Source organism: Lithobates pipiens, unplaced genomic scaffold, assembly GCF_037356315.1.
Source record: "Lithobates pipiens isolate NorthernLeopardFrog02 unplaced genomic scaffold, aLitPip1_a1.2 Scaffold_16, whole genome shotgun sequence".
Classification (NCBI taxonomy): domain Eukaryota; kingdom Metazoa; phylum Chordata; class Amphibia; order Anura; family Ranidae; genus Lithobates; species Lithobates pipiens.
Window position 1 is genome coordinate 367,791,858 of NW_027507748.1, and position 18,185 is coordinate 367,810,042.

The following is an 18,185-nucleotide window of genomic DNA, read 5'->3' on the forward strand; positions in this document are numbered from 1 at the left end:
AGTAGACACCCCTAAATTTAGGGGTACACTAGTGAGACTAGGTAATAAATGGCGGGTGCCCTGAAACTATAAAAAAATAACTAACCAACCAGCGTCACCTGTAACAGTTATATGGTGATCACTGGTGAAAGGGTTAACTAGGGGGCAATCAGGGGGCTTTATGCGGTAGTATATGGGGGTCCCTGGCGCTATAAAAAGCTGCGGCGAACCTAAATACCTACCTGCCTAACTAGCGTCACCTGTGACACTAATACAGCGATCAGAAAAACGATCGCTTATTAGGCTGGGTTCACACTGGAGCGATGCGGGAATGCCACGAATGCGCGGCGGGTTCCCGCATCGCATGCCTCCCGGCGGCAGTTCACACTGCCCTATGCGAACTGCTGGGAGTGTCAGTGAAATGTTACTGACACCCCCAGATCAGTTCGCATATCGCAGTGCGATCTGCAAACTCGGATCGCATGGTGTGAACACCCATGCGATCCGATTCTGCTGCGGGCCAAAAAAAGGGTCCCGTGCGAATTTGCGGCGGGTGCGGCGAATGGCTGAACTCGAATCGCACAGAGATCGGATGTGATTTGCACTGCAGTGCGGTGCGAATCACATCCGTTCTCAAACCGCTGCAATGTGAACCCAGCCTTAGTGACACTGGCGACGGGGGGTGATCACGGGGTTAAACCTTTATTGGGGGGGTTAGGGGGGTACCTTAGAACTAAAGGGGGCTAACCCTAACTGCCCTAACAGTTATTAGTCACAAATGACACCCGCCGGGTGATCAGGGGGTTAAACCTTTATTAGGTAATAAATGGCGGGTGCCCTGAAACTATAAAAAAATAACTAACCAACCAGCGTCACCTGTAACAGTTATATGGTGATCACAGGTGAAAGGGTTAACTAGGGGGCAATCAGGGGGCTTTATGCGGTAGTATATGGGGGTCCCTGGCGCTATAAAAAGCTGCGGCGAACCTAAATACCTACCTGCCTAACTAGCGTCACCTGTGACACTAATACGGCGATCAGAAAAATGATCGCTTATTAGGCTGGGTTCACACTGGAGCGATGCGGAAACGCCGCGAATCCGCGGCGGGTTCCCGCATCGCATGCCTCCCGGCGGCAGTTCACACTGCCCTATGCGAACTGCTGGGAGTGTCAGTGAAATGTTACTGACACCCCCAGATCAGTTCGCATATCGCAGTGCGATCTGCAAACTCGGATCGCATGGTGTGAACACCCATGCGATCCGATTCTGCTGCGGACCAAAAAAAGGGTCCCGTGCGAATTTGCGGCGGGTGCGGCGGGTGTGGCGGGTGCGGCGAATGGCTGAACTCGAATCGCACAGAGATCGGATGTGATTTGCACTGCAGTGCGGTGCGAATCACATTCGTTCTCATAAACCGCTGCAATGTGAACCCAGCCTTAGTGACACTGGCGACGGGGGGTGATCACGGGGTTAAACCTTTATTGGGGGGGGTTAGGGGGGCACATTAGAACTAAAGGGGGCTAACTCTAACTGCCCTAACAGTTATTACAGTCACAAATGACACCAATGCAAAAAAAAAAAATAAATGACATTGGTGTCACTGTGACTGGGGGGCAGGGGTAATTGGGGGGGTGATCGGGGGGTAAAGGGGGGGTGTGAGTGTGCCTGGCATGTTCTACTGTGTGTGTAGAGTGTTGGTGCAACTCACCGATCCGCTCTCCTCCGTGTCGGAACGAAAAATACCGACACGGAGGAGAGAATACATCACTTCCTCTCCTGTGTTTACATTACAGGAGAGGAAGTGATGTCACCGGGGATTTCCATTCGTCGAGAGCGATCGCGAGGGGGTGGCCATGAATGAATGGCCGCCCCCTCATCCCGGATCGCTCTCGAAGGAATGCCGACCGCCGCAGGCACCGGGGGGGGGCCCGATCGGGCCCCCCACCCGCGGGCAGGCAGGGACTTATATATACGCCCATATGCCTGCCCGTGCCATTCTGCCGACGTATATCGTCGTGCGGCGGTCGGCAAGTGGTTAAGGCAGGGCAAAAGGGGCAGATGCCCTGGGCCCTGTCATTGTTGTGGGGCCCAAAGCAGCTGCCTCATACTTGCCAACTATCCCAGTGTAAATTTCCTTGTCCCTCGAAGTTTTAGTCCTGTGCTATGTCCCGATATCTCAGTGTGAAGTGATGGTACTAATGCTGCCCAGCTCTGCCCTATTGTTGTGTACAGATGACTCACCTGCAGATCCTCTGTTTACATGTAAATAACCGGCATTCATATGTAAATAGTGGTGGCATTACTAAGTAAATAGATTCGGCCGGCAGCATTGATATTTAAATAAAGGTGGCATTCATATGTGTATCATGCTCCCCTGCAGTGAGGAGATGATGTGCTGTAACCTCTAGCAACCAATCAGTGAGCAGTATTACTTTACAGTAATCTCTAGCAGCCAATTAACAAGCAGAAATAATTTGCTGTAACCTCTAGCAACTAATCAGTGAGCCATAATGTGTGCTGTAACCTCTAGCAACTAATCAGTGAGCCGTAATGTGTGCTGTAACCTCTAGCAACTAATCAGTGAGCCGTAATGTGTGCTGTAACCTCTAGCAACCAGTCATTAAGCAGTAATGATATATAAATGAAAGGTACTAATGCGCTCCACCTAAGTATTGATAAATGTGTAAGAAAAGTCAAAAAAAATATTTATATAGTCAAATATGTATAAATGTGTGGAAGCAGCCAGCAAAAAAATAGTGATCTCTACACCAAAGGAATAATATGTAAAATAAATAAATTGCGGCGCTACCTAAAAATTTTTTTTTAAAAATACACTAAAATATCAAAACACGTATAGTGCAAAAGTGAATCCACCTCACTACAGTGATAAATGTGCAATATTGAACAATAAATTAAGTTGCATCTAATAAAATAATAAATGTGCATAAATAATCAAAAAATCATGCGTGTAATAATAACAGAGTACAAACTGCAAAAAAATGCTGAATGAAATGTGCAAACAATGCAATAATCAATAGTGCTCCTCAAATGAAGTCCATGCAACTGATTGGTGAGCATATAACAAAGTCCATGCACAAAATATAAAGTGACTTCCAAATGCGTGACTGTCCACCGACTCACTTCAGTGCCAAGCTTGTGCACCACCAGTTTCCCCCAGCCTCTCACCTCAAATACCTAGTATACAGGCACTGTAGGTAAGTAAATGCTAATCCATCCTTATCCGTCCAGCCAATAGTATGCCACTGTACACATACGATTTATCCTTTCCCAGATTCTTCAGATAGATCCCATTACAGTAGGTGGTACATAAAGCATGGAAAAAAGACAGGGGGGGCTCTCATGTGTAGTAATCAATATCAACGATTTAATAGATAAAAATCTCCACTTACATAAAAGCAGAAGACAGCGAATATCGTAACACAACCCGGACTTCCGGTCTCGGCCGCGACCGGAAGTTATGAGTGCAACACCACAGCTCCTTCCCTCGATATTCGCTGTCTTCTGCTTTTATGTAAGTGGAGATTTTTATCTATTAAATCGTTGATATTGATTACTACACATGAGAGCCCCCTCTGTCTTTTTTCCATGCTTTATGTACCACCTACTGTAATGGGATCTATCTGAAGAATCTGGGAAAGGATAAATCGTATGTGTACAGTGGCATACTATTGGCTGGACGGATAAGGATGGATTAGCATTTGCTTACATACAGTGCCTGTATACTAGGTATTTGAGGTGAGAGGCTGGGGGAAACTGGTGGTGCACAAGCTTGGCACTGAAGTGAGTCGGTGGACAGTCACGCATTTGGAAGTCACTTTATATTTTGTGCATGGACTTTGTTATATGCTCACCAATCAGTTGCATGGACTTCATTTGAGGAGCACTATTGATTATTGCATTGTTTGCACATTTCATTCAGCATTTTTTTGCAGTTTGTACTCTGTTATTATTACACGCATGATTTTTTGATTATTTATGCACATTTATTATTTTATTAGATGCAACTTAATTTATTGTTCAATATTGCACATTTATCACTGTAGTGAGGTGGATTCACTTTTGCACTATACGTGTTTTGATATTTTAGTGTATTTAAAAAAAATTTTTTTAGGTAGCGCCGCAATTTATTTATTTTACAAGCAGTAATGATATGCTGTAACCACTGGCAACCAATCGCAATTGCTGCCTGATCTGATAAAGTAAACTGATTTTAAAGAGGAGGGCCGTTTAAAAAAAAAAAAAAAGTAAAAGTCAGCAGCTGCAAACACTGTAGCTGCTGACTTTAATAAGCACACTTACCTGTCCAGGGCGCCCGCGATGTCGGCCGCCCGAGGCTTCACTGCCCGTTTCCTACTGTGCGAGTCGCACAGCGCTTTGTGAATGGGGCGCGCTGTGTTCTGGGACACACAGTTCCCAGAACACAGTGCGACCCATTACCCAGAAGACGCCGCACGGAGGAGAGAAGATAGAAGATCTCCACGGAGGAGGAAGAGGCAGATTAGGACGATGTGCCTAGCAACAGGCATTTCTGGTAAGTTAAAAAAAAATGTATTTGATATTTCTTTGGGGAGTCCTCTTGCCTCTACCCAGATTACCCAGTTTAAACTACCGACCCACTACTTACTATACATCCATCAGGAAACTAGCTTTATGGCCAGCATGTGTCCCAAGAGAAATTTACACTTCAAAACATCTTTACTGGACACATTTTTGAAACGGAACAATATTTCTGATCTTTATAAGCCTTTGACTGCTTTCTTCATGGCATCCATCAACTCTTCCACCTCCCCCACTTGGAACAAAGATTTACAATTCCCGGACGCTATTAACACCATCCTATCGGGCTATATAACCATGTGTGTTTTTATAACGAATTAATTTTGGTGGGAGCAACAGTAGAAAATTCTTCATTGGGCTTATATCCCTCACCTAACTCTAAAGACCTCCCAGACCGCTCCAAGTGCTGTTATGAAGTATATCCAAGGCTTCACTTTTGCACAGACTTTGGTTCTGCCCTTATATTTTATCCTACTGAAATCGTATGGAACTTTTTGCAGCTACAATTACTGGACTTAGCCCCCACAACAACATATTCCTTCTACTGTTCAGTTCAGCCAGGAAGGCAATCCTCAAAAAGTGGACTTCCTCTATCCCCCCCTACCATCAAAGACTTAAAATCCGACTTACTGAACATCCTCAGGATAGAAAACATGGACTTGCTCTTCGTCAACCATCGAAAGTCCCATCCATTCTGACACAAATGGGCCCCATTCATAGACAAAGTGCTCTCTCCGACAGGTAGGCCCTAACAGATCTAACACACAACATTAAGCACCACCAGATGCCTTAGTACCCCTCAAGTCTGTTCTAAGACCACATTGCTGTCTAACCATCCCCATCGCCGGCTTGATCAAATGGCCCCACCCAATAACCCGCATCCCATGCTTCCCAGACACTCTTCTGGACAGTACAGCAATGATAATATTACTGGCGGGCCTTTATTTAGATCTTTACAGGCCACAAATCATACAGCTCTGCTAAGTTTTCTTGTCTGCAGGTAGGTTTTCATGTTGGCAACATATCTAGGTTACCTACCCAAGTTAAGTGATAGCCCATTGGTAGTTATATCGGCCAGGGTTCACACTTTCCCCCTCCTCACCATCTGATCTGTTATTCTCCCGCTCTATAATCTGTACCATTTATTGACTTGTTAATTTGTCTGCTATGTTGCTATTCAGAGAAACGCAATCAATTTAATAAAAAAAATATATATATATTTAATTGACAAGTCAATGGAGAGATCTGATTGCCATATCATCCACTTTGCAGTTTTCATCATTCCTTATTGCAGCTCAAACAAAATCTCTAGCATATGATATTACAAATGTCCCTTTTCTCTCTCCAGCTGTTGTTTCAGTATGGCTTTCCAGTTTTGTTGCATGCAGTAGGCCAGGAAGAATGTGGGTGGGTGAATTGTGGTTACCTGTTCTTTAGAGGAGCAACCAAAGTCACCACAAGAAAATTATATGTTGAGCATGCCAAGAGATGTTGCTAGTGTTTCTATTTTGCATAAAAGACACAGGTAAATATAACACACACACACACACACACACACATATATATATATATATATATATATATATATATATTTGTTTGTTTATGTGTATGTATATTTCCCTGAAAGGGTGTTACAATGCTTTTCTTTTTTTTAAGATTGCTATAATATGACATTGCAGAAACACTTAAACTATGGATGCACATTTGGTCTGGGTTCACACTGGTACGCTAACATACACATTATAACGCACGTTACATCACACATTAACATGGGTTGCATTAAGGTGGCTTATTCATTTTGAATGGGGTGTCAATGCACCAGAACGCTGCCAAAACTGCACCTGATCCTTTTCTGGGACACAACACATGACATTGGATTGCCTCACTGTGAAGTGCCATTCAAGATGAAACACGTATTACCGCAATGTAATAGTGTGATCCACTTTAAAGTGAATCTAACATGAAGCAAAATGTAATTAAGCTGAAAGCAGATACACCCTGACACATGTACCACACACTAGTTCTGTTGCAATAAAGATAAACCTACTCACTGAGTCAATTTATGCAACATGCGTACATATTATTCTCTTTTTATTACATACAGTTGAAGCCAGACCTATGTATTTGTTTTTACAACTTTGATAATATTAGTATGTGAGAGTAGGACCAAAATTCAGGGTGAAGGGATAAAACACTAAAGCTAGCCAAAGACATAAGGTAGTGGTCAAAAGTCATGACTGCCTAAATATGCATGATCATTTTGATTTTACATGCATGGATATGCATTAAACTTCCCTGGCTTTGGCTTTATTTCAGGGAGATCATATAAATCGACTGGGAAAATGCATTTGATTTCCCATGCTGAGATTAGCCAACTATTCCCAATCTGAAATTATGAGCGTAGTTAAAAGGAGCGCCCAGTATCCAATTAGAAGTGGAACACAGGTAAATCTGTAGATGTTTTATTGAAAGTTGTTAAGCATGATAAAACTAACGCGTTTTGGGGGAACAAAGACTCCCCCTTCTTCTGGGGTGACAGAGAAAAAAAAATGAAAATGTACAGGAAATAATATATATAACATGATATACATATATTGAAATAAAGGCTAAGAGGATAAAAATTGTTTACATGTCATATACAGTATGTCGACACATTGTATACAAGGGTAAAGCTGTATTTGAAAAACAAACAGTATACCTTTTTAAAAAATGAATATAAACTTATAAAATGACTTCAAGGGAAGCACAATCTTAAAATGGATAAAAAAAAGTGTCCTCCATTCAAGGGATCCTGGGGGGTAGGAAAAGAGTGGGTATTGGGACAGTGGAGGGGGGGGGGAGTGAGTGGGTATTGGGAGAGGGGAATGTAGATGGAGGGAGGGTGAATTGTTGGGAAAAGGGGGAGGCACAGGGGCAGGGGGAAAGGGAGTTGGAATGGGAGGTATTTGATGAGGGGGGGTGCAAGATTTGGCTGGGGGGAGGTGACAGAATGTACTGGGTTGTCCATCTACTCGGCACCGGATGGGTATATGAGAGATGGGTAGGGACTTGGGAGGGACTGAAGGAATGGTTCCGTTGGAGACATGGATGGGTGGAAGGGGCTGATGGGAAGTTGGCATGGAAGTCAGAGGAATCTTCGGGGGGAAAAACGATGGGTAGTATGCGGCGGGGATGGGGAGAGAGCGAAGAATGTGTGACAGCTGGCGGCGGATGGAAAGAAAGGGATAGCTGGAGGAAAAGGGGGAAAACAGGGGTCCGTGGTAACAGCAGTCTGAAATTAGTCATCCATTCAATTTGAATGAGCTTTAAAGAAAGCATACAGTACATGCAGCAATTTTTCCTGAATCACAACAGTGTTGTGGAGCGCTTCACCACATGTGCATCAGGGCTTTATTGCCTTCAAAATCAATTGCATCACAACACAATAACACATGTGTGTGTTGCAGTAATGCTTGTGATTTGTTCCTAATATTCCATCACACTTTTGTGTAGCATGAACAAGCGCTCCAGCTCGTGGTTTTGTTGCGCAATTTGCATGTGATTTTGCATGTCGAGCCCATTCACTTATATGCCTTTGTTGCCCGAAAAGAAGCTTGTGCAAGCTTCACGAGATTTGGAAAGGCACATTTTGCTGTCATTGCTTTGTGATCTTGTCACGCAACAATTGTGGCAGAATCAAATCTTGTTGGGGTGCTGTTAAAGTATAATGACACCCAAATGCGTTTTTCGCGTTGTGCAGTGATCAGCACGTGTTGTGCGTGATCATCACATGATTTGGAATAGTAGGCAGAATTGCATCGATTCAGACTACGAAAGTGTGAATGGAGCCTAAATGAAGAAGTATGTGATGTTTATGAAGGAGTCAGTTATAAGTCACTGAAGAAGACTAAAAGAAAGGTTCAAAGTGGGTAAAATATATGTCTTTGTGCATATAAAACCTAAATATTGAAGGAGGTGGATAGCTAGTTTTAGGGTTCTCACTGACAGATGTGTTGTTTCCCCAGCAGTAGACCTTCCTTTAATGAGCGTGCTCCTAATCTCAGCTCATTACCTGTATAGAATACACCTGGGAGCCAGAAATCTTGCTGATTGATAGGGGATCAAATACTTATTTCACTCATTAAAATTCAAATCAATTTATAACTTTTCTGAAATGCGTTTTTCTGGGTATTTTTGTTGTTATTCTGTCTCTCACTGTTAAAATAAACCTACTATTAAAAATATACTGATCGTTTCTTTGTCAGTGGGAAAACATAAAAAATCAGCAGGGGATCAAATATTTTTTTTCCTTTAGGCTGGGTTCACACTATTGCGAATTCGCAATAACAGGAGATTTTGACTGGCTCTCTATGGAGCCGGTTCATATATCTCCGCAGCGGGTCCGGTGCAATTTGCACATAAACACTGTGCGTCTTTTCATCCATTTCAGGTCTGAATTCAGGCTGAAACGATAAACCTGGATGCACTGGACCCCATGCGGCTCATAGGTGAACCCAGCCTAACTATATATAATATTGCATGTATGCTACTATTTTTCTGTCTGTATGTAAGTTCAGGAGGCTTTTTTTCTTTATGTTGATTCTTCTTTAAATAACATTAGTTTAAAGTACTTGATGTGATTGTAGCCGTATTAGTATTGCTTGGACCTTGAAGAAGGGACATACCCTGAAAGTTTGTCCTGAAAATTTTTATGTTAGTGCAAATAAAAAAGTATCACGGACAGTACTCAATTTTCATTAGTTTAAAGTACATTTCCATTGTTTTGATAGTTTCTTTGGGCCAAGCTGGCTCAAATGACTTCCATTACAGAATGATGCTGCTACTGGGTAGCATTAGCTACTACATACAGTAAGCCCCCGTACACACGGTCGGACATTCCGACAACAAAATCTGTCGGATTTTTTCAGATGGATTTTGTCCGAAACTGGTGTTGCATACACGCGGTCGGACAAAGTTGTTGGAAAATCCTATCGTTCAGAACGTGATGACGTTCGTTCTTTACGACAGAACTATGTTGAAGCTAGCAGCCAATAGCTTTGGTCTCATAATTTGAGCTGAGCATGCATGGCACTTTGTCCGATCGGAATTCTCTACAAACGATCGGAAAAAGTCTGAATCAGATTTTGTTGTCAGAAAATTTGAGGTCCTGATAGAGCCCACACACGATCAGATTTTCCGACAATATAATCCAATCGGACCTTTTCCGTCAGAATTTTCGACCGTGTGTGCGGGGGCTAAGGCTTTGAATCAGAGAAAGTGCTGTATTTATTGATAAATATACAAGGTTTCTCCAGTATAGCAGAGGATCACTAAACCTGATTCACTTTATACCCAGCAGCAGATGGGAAGTAGTACATAAAGCCCCGTTTACTGCATGTAGCTATTACAGTCTATTACAGCACATCCAGTGACTACATTGCTCTGTATCCAAAACAGCTTGCCCAACACAAACATTTTAAAGTGACATTAAATATGGAATTCTAATGGCACGTAACATACAGTATAGGTGCATCTATTGAAATGCAAACCACTAATACCTGAGGGATATTTCCAGTGGTACATCACCATAAGTACAAAAATTCTACATAGTTAAAAATGTTTAAACTTGATCATTAAAACAAGTACAACTAAAAGACTGATGACTAATTTATTACAATGACAATATATAACATACGGTAAATGTCCATTCAACCTAATGTTACTTCCAATGGAATCAGTTGGTACATCACCCTATGTACCAGATCACAAACTAACATTCAGGACATCTATCAAAATTGTCTTATTGTTTGCAGTAGCTGTCTGTCTCTTTGATTTCTCACATAAGTTAGGGTCAGATTGATTTTCTTTTGAAATTTGCCAATAAATTAGCCACTAAACCTATCTACATGTGCTTATAAAGGCACCTTAGCACTTTTAAGTTCTGAGGAAGCCGATATGTTGAATTTCACTTCTAAATAAGTACAGTACTTGCAATTGTGGAGCAAAGGAGAAAATAGGTGTACAGTCATTATTTGGCTTCTTGATCAAGCAAAACCTCAACTGTCAATTTCAGGCAAATTGCACATGATTTGATGGGCTACGTATTAATGAATGTCCTTCAATGAGAACAAAAAAAGTCGGGGTAAAGGTATATAATTTCTTTCAGAATAGTTAAACTGGAAAGGATTTATAAATGTATTGACTAGATTGGGCACCATCATTTGAGATCATTAGGGGTCATGTGGATTGTGTTGTGTCTGTGCCCACCCCCAACACTGACAGTTATGACACCCTATGAGAAGACTATACTTTTTTTTCCGGGTGACATTTAGACGGAGCAAAAATCATTAACATCAAAAAGTCAGAGTGACTATAGAACTGCTAATCTGCATACTTGTTCTAGATCAGAGACTCAGAAATGATTGAAGTCCCCTTGGATCAGCATGCAGATAACTAGCATTTTCAAAAGCTTAGTAGTGACAGCTTACATATTTTCACGTACAAGTTTTTTTTTTTTTCTAGACACAACTTTTTATTTTTAGACCGTAATTTAGACAGTGAATACTAGGTTTTGTTTCTGATAATATCAGTAGAGCTGTCCAGCATCTCCTAACTACAAGACAATTTTACACTGCAGGGAGATGTATTGTCCCACATTGCCTCGTTGTGTTAATTGCCCCATAATCTGCTCACCAAGAAAATAAATCTTATACTGTATAAGGCAATTATAATCATACTAAAATAAGTATAAATTCATATTTGTATGTTTTTAAAGCAAATAATATATAACATGCAAATGGTAATTAAAATACAAAAACAAAGTGGCTTTAGACACAGAAAAATTCAAAATAATACACTTTTCAGGTCAATCAACGTGATATCTTGTGTTTCTGTGGTTAAAAAAAAAAAAAATCAATAAACATCTATTTTACTATTACCAGATAAAAAAATTAAAAAGAAACCAAACTGGTATACTGCAAATACATAAACACAATACAAGCATACCCCACTTTTAAGTACACAATGGGGTTTATTTATTAAAGCCGGAAAGTGCAAAATCAGGATCACTTCTGCATAGAAACCAATGAGCTTCTAACTCCAGCTTGTTCAATTAAGCTTTGGTAATAAAACCTGGAAGATGATTGGTTTCTGTGCAGAAGTGAGCCTGATTTAGCATTTTCGAGCTTTAATAAATAAACCCCATTGTGTACTTAAAAGTGGGGTATGTCTGTAGGGTTGATTTACTAAAGGCTAGTCACGTTGCAAAGTGTATGTACACTTAGTAAATAAGGGGAAACTGTATTCAATTCTAATACCCAATCATACCCAAATGAGTTTAGACTTTTAAAGAAAATCTGAATATCTTTTTCATTATCAAAAAAATACATTCTACTCATGTTAAAAATAAAACTGTTATTAGGCTATTCTTAAAAGGACTTTTCTTGGCTGTATTTTTCTTTAGGCTGGGTTCACACTATTGTGGGTTTCCCTGCATCCAACTCGCATAGTTGTAGATTGTGACCGGCTCTCTATGGAGCCGGTTCACATGCCTCCAGAACGGACCCGGTGCAAATTCTACAGGAGCCTTGTACTTCAAAATTCAGGCTGAAATTGGACCTGAACTGGCGAATAGGGATGCAACAGACCCCTGCTGTGAGCCACTCCATGCTCTAGTGTAAACCCAGCCTTAGGTTAACAGGAGAGCATTTACTGTTGTACACCTTTGACCCTGAGTCAGCTGATAGCAGAGCAGAGTTGGGCCAGGCTCAGGTAGGATCCTGTCAATATTATTGGGATCCACCCAACTGCCTGATAGTGGGCTCTGCTTTCTGCACCTGTCCCCTCCCCATTCTAGTGCTCCAGTGAGTGCTTAAAGAGCCAAACAGAGGGTAGTGACTGGCAGTTACTGTTCACCGCTGCAAGCAGACAGAGAACTGATGATCAGCAGCCATGTGATTGCTCAGCTCTTGGTCTTAATGCTCATGTGGGACAACTGCAGTGTCATGATGAGGCTGTAGCATTGAGGTGAATATGTATAGTGTTTTTTTAGTAAACCCAAACTCCTCCTTTAATCTTGTCCAGAAATTGTATTACTCTTTTCAAATTTTGGTGCCCACAAATTGTAACACTATGGGGATTATTTACTAAAGGAAAATCCTTCGCACTGCACTGAAAGTACACTTGGAAGTAAAGTTAATGTAGATCCAAGGGGGACATGCAAGGAAAATAAAAAACAGAATTTTAGCCTGCACATGATTGGATAACAAAAATCAGCAGAGCTTCCCCTCATTTCAGATCTGCCCCTTAGATTTAGAGCAACCTCACTTCCAAGCGCACTTGCAGTGCAAAGTGGATTTGCCTTTCATAAATAACCCCCTATATGTAAATGTGTCCTTTTTACACCTTAATAAATAATAATTAATCATCAACTGATAGTTATATTGAAAAAAAATATTATTAGTTCTAATGTTAATGTTATCATTGTTTGCTGCTTTTTTAATCTCAAACACCTCAGTCTGTGGCCTTCATTGGTTATTTTTAACTGTATACAGTCCATAGAAGCCATAGATTATTATAGTTTTATTATATGTCTTATACAGTCTTCTATAGCTATATGCTGTATTAAACAACCATACATACTGTCAACTATTAGGGTATAATATGCTGAAAAATTAAGGAAGTGGCACTTGTATTAGAATATTTGCACATAGGCCATGGCCTAGGGTAGCAGGACTGGCAGAGAAGGAAACCCACTCATACGTCTCTGCTGTTTTACACATTCCCTCGTATTATAAAAAGCTGCAGACTGCAATCCTGCCTGAAAGTGCACCTTGACTGGTCCCCACTATTGATGTCCCTGCACCGTTTGATATTTTGGTTATAACAGTTCTCAAAGTACTCATAGTCCACACACTATAGGTTTGTACATCTGGAATCAAATGAACAGAATAATATACTGTTTTCCTACTATTTCATGTGTAGGTTCTAGCTGTACTGACCCAGAATGGGCAAACTATCTTTTATCACCAGCCTCTAAACTCTAGTCAGTTGATTGGAATAAGAGGGGCAACACAGGACAGAAGACCTAGGTGGGTAATAAATATAAATTCAACCCTGTATATTAATAACCTCTACATCAGTTAAATCACGGCCACAGCGGGAAGGTCTGCACACAAAAAAAAGTGAACCAAAGTGTATGGAAAGTACTGTGCATTTGTTTCCTGTAGTACAGTTCTTACCAATGTATCTTTAAGCTTTCTACAGGAAAGTTTAATGCCTGTGCCTCCTCTGTAGGGATGAATGATACCACATCATACCACAAATGCATGTAAAGTGAACCAGTTGTGAGAGATATATGGCAGCTATCAATGCTGACCTTTGTTCTTGAAAATGCTCATTGACTGGCTGACTCATTGGCATTAATTGTTTCTGAATCACTAACCTAGAATTAGTTTGCAGAAGTTCTGAAGTCACTGATTTTACTGGCATGTTTGTTCCAGATCAGTGACCAGAAAACCTGAAAGTTAGAAACAAGTAAGTAGATTGTATTTTTAGAAGGAGGTTAGCAGTGAAAAGTCTTCATATCTCTCTTTATGGTGGTTTCCTTTAACTGCACTTTAATACATGTACTGAACAAAGAATCAGAAAGTTTGTTCATTCTTGTAAAAAAAAATATAGAAAATGAATGGTAAAATTCATTAGAAATAACTATTCTAAATATGATTATTATACATTATAGCACAAGGGGAAAAAATCCCAAACTCAGGTGAAAAATCATATTGAAAATGGAAATTTTAAGCACAACAGAATGAATATGCCCCCTGAAATATATTGTTTTGAATAGGGGAACAAATATAGTATATAATATAGTATATCTTACCCATATTCACAAAACTCATGACGGTGTCCGCTTCACTGATTACCGCTCCCAAGGGAGGGCTTTGGGTGCTTAAAGTGGTAAAGAGTGCTCGTGATACTCCTTGCGTTCCATCTTCCTCTTCCTCACTGCACATAGCATGGTAGAGGTCCAGCATGAACAGAGGTGCTGAAGATGGGAACTGACCGCCACTTGCAGGTCTGGGTCTCCCAGGCAGCCCCAGAATGGAGAGGATCTCCTTCTGCATCTCACGCTTTTCTCGGCCGCTTAGCTTCCTCTGAATAAAACTCGATCGGAGGTGATTCTTCACAAAGCTTCCATTGGTGAAATGCCAGAAGAATCCAACAATACAAATCACAGTCCAAATTTTTTGTAAAGTGTTAGACATCTTCCCAATTAGATCTCAACTCTTCAAAAGTCTCCAGATTAGAAAATAATAGACAATATTGCAAAAAATAAAAAAAATAATAATAATAAAAAAAAAATAGAGAAATGCTTCTTGATAATCTTATTTTCCTGTCCTCAAAATCATATATAATGCACAATGCGTGTGGACCATCAGTTTCTCAAATACCTTCCATTCTAATTTTCAGTGTTTTAATTCCAAATAAAGTTAGTGTGCTGTTTAATCCGTAACACAAATTGCTGCTTTTGATTGCCTAGGGAATCAAAGTAAATATCCCAAGCAGATGGAAGCACTAAAGACAACTGAAAAGTTGAAATTTATATTACATACAAGTCAACGAATACAAGTACTTCTCAAAGACAGCAAAACTGCCTGGATAAATCATGCTTACCACAGAAAAAAAATGTATTCCACAGGGATAGATGTAGCTGCAGATCGGAGTTCAGCTTCCCAAAGTGATAGCTAGTTCTTATACACCTCCCGCCTGCCTCTTCAGACTGGAGATCTTCCCCCTGCACTCTGCTCTAGAGGTCTCCTCTCCAACGCTCCTTCCTTGGCAAATTAGATTATAGGTGTTCACTTGTATCAAACCACTGTGCACTGAGCGACTTCTGTGTTTCATAAAAAACATTGAATTTATCCTCAGAGCAGCTGAAGTTGCTGTTTGTAATGCTGAAAAGCGCGTTAGAATTAAACGTGAGGTCTAAAGATAAAATAGGAGAAAAAAAAACAGTTTACCCCCTGTGGGATTGTATGTCATGTTGTTTCATGTTTTGTTCTGTAAAAAAATGATTAGGTATATGTTTGTAACTTATTGATAACATACATTTAAATGAGATCTATGGTCACCGCATACACTTTGATTTTTATAACATCAAAAATAACAAACTAATTTCTAATAACGAAAAAAAAAAAAATAGCTCTTTTTAACAATCCAATAAAAGCTTACTTAAATATTCTTCCATGCTTCAAGTTTTTCCTGTCTCCTGGTCATCTCTTTCCACAACTTCCTGGATTCCCTCCATGCATTGCAGCTTCTCCTCTGCTGTTTACTTTGCATTTTTAAATATTACATATCCCATGGTACCTTTGCTACCGGTGTTTCGTCAGAATCGTCGACCCATCGGATTAGGTAACGCATTCTGTCAGCTGCGCATGTATCCACCGCTACCAGCTTTACAAATCGGACAGAATACCTGCAGTCAAAAGAAGGCAGCGGACAACTTACTACACTCATCTATGTATTGAATTACACAGTAATTTTAGCAATAAAGCGATCGTATATATAAATAAATATAGTATATTGACATCTGTGGTGCTGTTTGGATGTTTCATTTTGAAAGGATAAAGATTTAGCGCTGAGCAGTGCGGGGTGTACCAACATGGCCTCCGCCACCTACCTACTGCTAGCATCCAGCTTCTTTTAAAATGTTACATGAAAACAGCATCACAGATGTGAACATACTATATTTATTTATATACGCTCACTTCATTGGTAAAATTACTCTGAAATTCAAGATGTTGCTGGGTGTAATAAAATGTCCGCTGCCGCCTTCTTCTGACTGCAGGTGTTCTGTCAGATTAGCGAACCTGGTAGCGGTGGAACACATGTGCAGATGACAGAACGTCACTTCCGTTACCTAATCTGACAGGTTGCCGATTCTGATGAAACATCTGCAACCAGTGATTCCTGTTCTGACTCCACCTCCTGAAACTCCTCCTCTCAACACGGCAGCAGTTCAGAAGGCAGGCTCTGTGAAATGTGTGGCACAGCAATACTTACTCACAGGGCGTAGTAAATATACCTTATAAGGAAGTAAATGTGTCGTTATAAACTTCAGGATTATTTAGATTAATAGTAGTAGGCTAGAAATAATTTAAAAAATATATATTTTTTGCGCTTCATAGTTAGTAAGATTGAATAAAGACACCAGTCCATCCTGAGTGAGTGTGTACAATTGTCCCTATCCCTGTACATTGCACACTCTCATCGGTCCCTACCTTCAAGGAGCCCACAATCCAAGGTCCCCATTCATATACTAGGGCCAATTTACCTACCTGCATTTCTATGGATTGTGGGAGGAAACCGGAGTGCCTGGAGGAAACCCACACAGGCACAGGGAGAACACGCAAACTCCAGGCAGGTAGTGTCCTGGTTTGGATTTGAACCAAACGACCCTTCTTACTGCTAGGTGAGAGTGCTAACCACTACACCACTGTGCCGTGCTAAAAGAGATTTCTGTCATAAAAGTAAAAGAAGCAGCCAGCAACTCCATAACATCAAGCGTATTTATTTTCAAGCCTTCACAGTGAGTACAGTCAGCAGCAGACTAGTTTTGGGGATAAGCCTTGTTCACAGTACTCTTGAGTGACACCTCAGCTTGGACAACCTGACTGCAAACTTCCAAAGTAAAACTTTGTTTCCCACTGTTCTGAGCCATATAATCTTTGATCAAATTTCTGTCGGAAAATTTAGCTTAAAGTAGAACTATAGGCAACACTTTTTTTTCATTTAGAGCAAGGGAGAGTTATAACCCCTGAAAGTTTTTTTTTTCGCCATCTGTGTCCCTTTGCAGAGATTTCCCTTCACTTCCTGTCCCATTCCCTGCAAATTAAGGGAATCTCTTGGGGACCCCCAGATCACGGGAACTAATGTCCCTACTTGAAGGCTCCCCCTCTATTACTTTGCTGGGGAAAACCCACAATTTTGGATTTTCTTTTACTTTCATTTTAATGATAATGGTAAACAGGACAAATAGAGAGGGTGAGTCTCCCTAATGCCCCATACACACGGTCGGAAATTCTGACGGAAAAAGTCAGATCGGATTATGTTGTCGGGAAATCCGATTGTGTGTGGGCTCTATCGGAGAGCTGGATTTAAAATTTTCTGACAGCAAAATCCGATCAGACTTTTTCCAATCGTGTGTACAGAATTCCGACACACAAAGTGCCACGCATGCTCAGAAAAAAATTGGAGACGAAAGCTATTGGCTACTGGCCTCTACATAGTCCCATCGTATGTTACCAACGTCACCTCGTTCCGAACGATCAGATTTTCCGGCAACTTTGTGCGACCGTGTGTATGCAAGACTAGTTTCGGCCAAAATCCATCTGAAAAAATCAGACGGATTTTGTGTTCGGAATGTCCGACCGTGTGTATGGGGCATAATGGAGACATCCTTGGCGATAAAAACTGAGAAACGTTCTAATCCCTCTCCACTCAATCCAAAACTAAAAAAACATTTGGCCTTTAGTTATACTTTAAAGAGTACATAAGGGCAAAACCTTTTTTTTTTTTTTTAAATAGAGTCGAGAGGGTTTAGAACACTGGTCTGGTTTATTTGTTTGTAGCCCTGTTAGCCCTT

General features: G+C 40.8%; 1 protein-coding gene across 1 annotated transcript in view; it reads right to left on the reverse strand.

Annotated features, from left to right (window-relative positions):
- The window catches only part of LOC143982944 (bone morphogenetic protein 8B-like), a 104,969-nt gene extending 89,469 nt beyond the window's left edge, over nt 1-15,500 (reverse strand). The window contains exons 1-2 of the mRNA XM_077482097.1: nt 15,212-15,500; nt 14,418-15,122 (exon numbers count right to left, since the gene is read on the reverse strand). Of these exons, the coding sequence (XP_077338223.1) occupies nt 14,418-14,802 (385 nt within the window). The 5' untranslated portion in view covers nt 14,803-15,122; nt 15,212-15,500. The remainder of the gene's footprint in view (nt 1-14,417; nt 15,123-15,211) is intronic.
- Nucleotides 15,501-18,185: the final 2,685 nt, after the last annotated feature.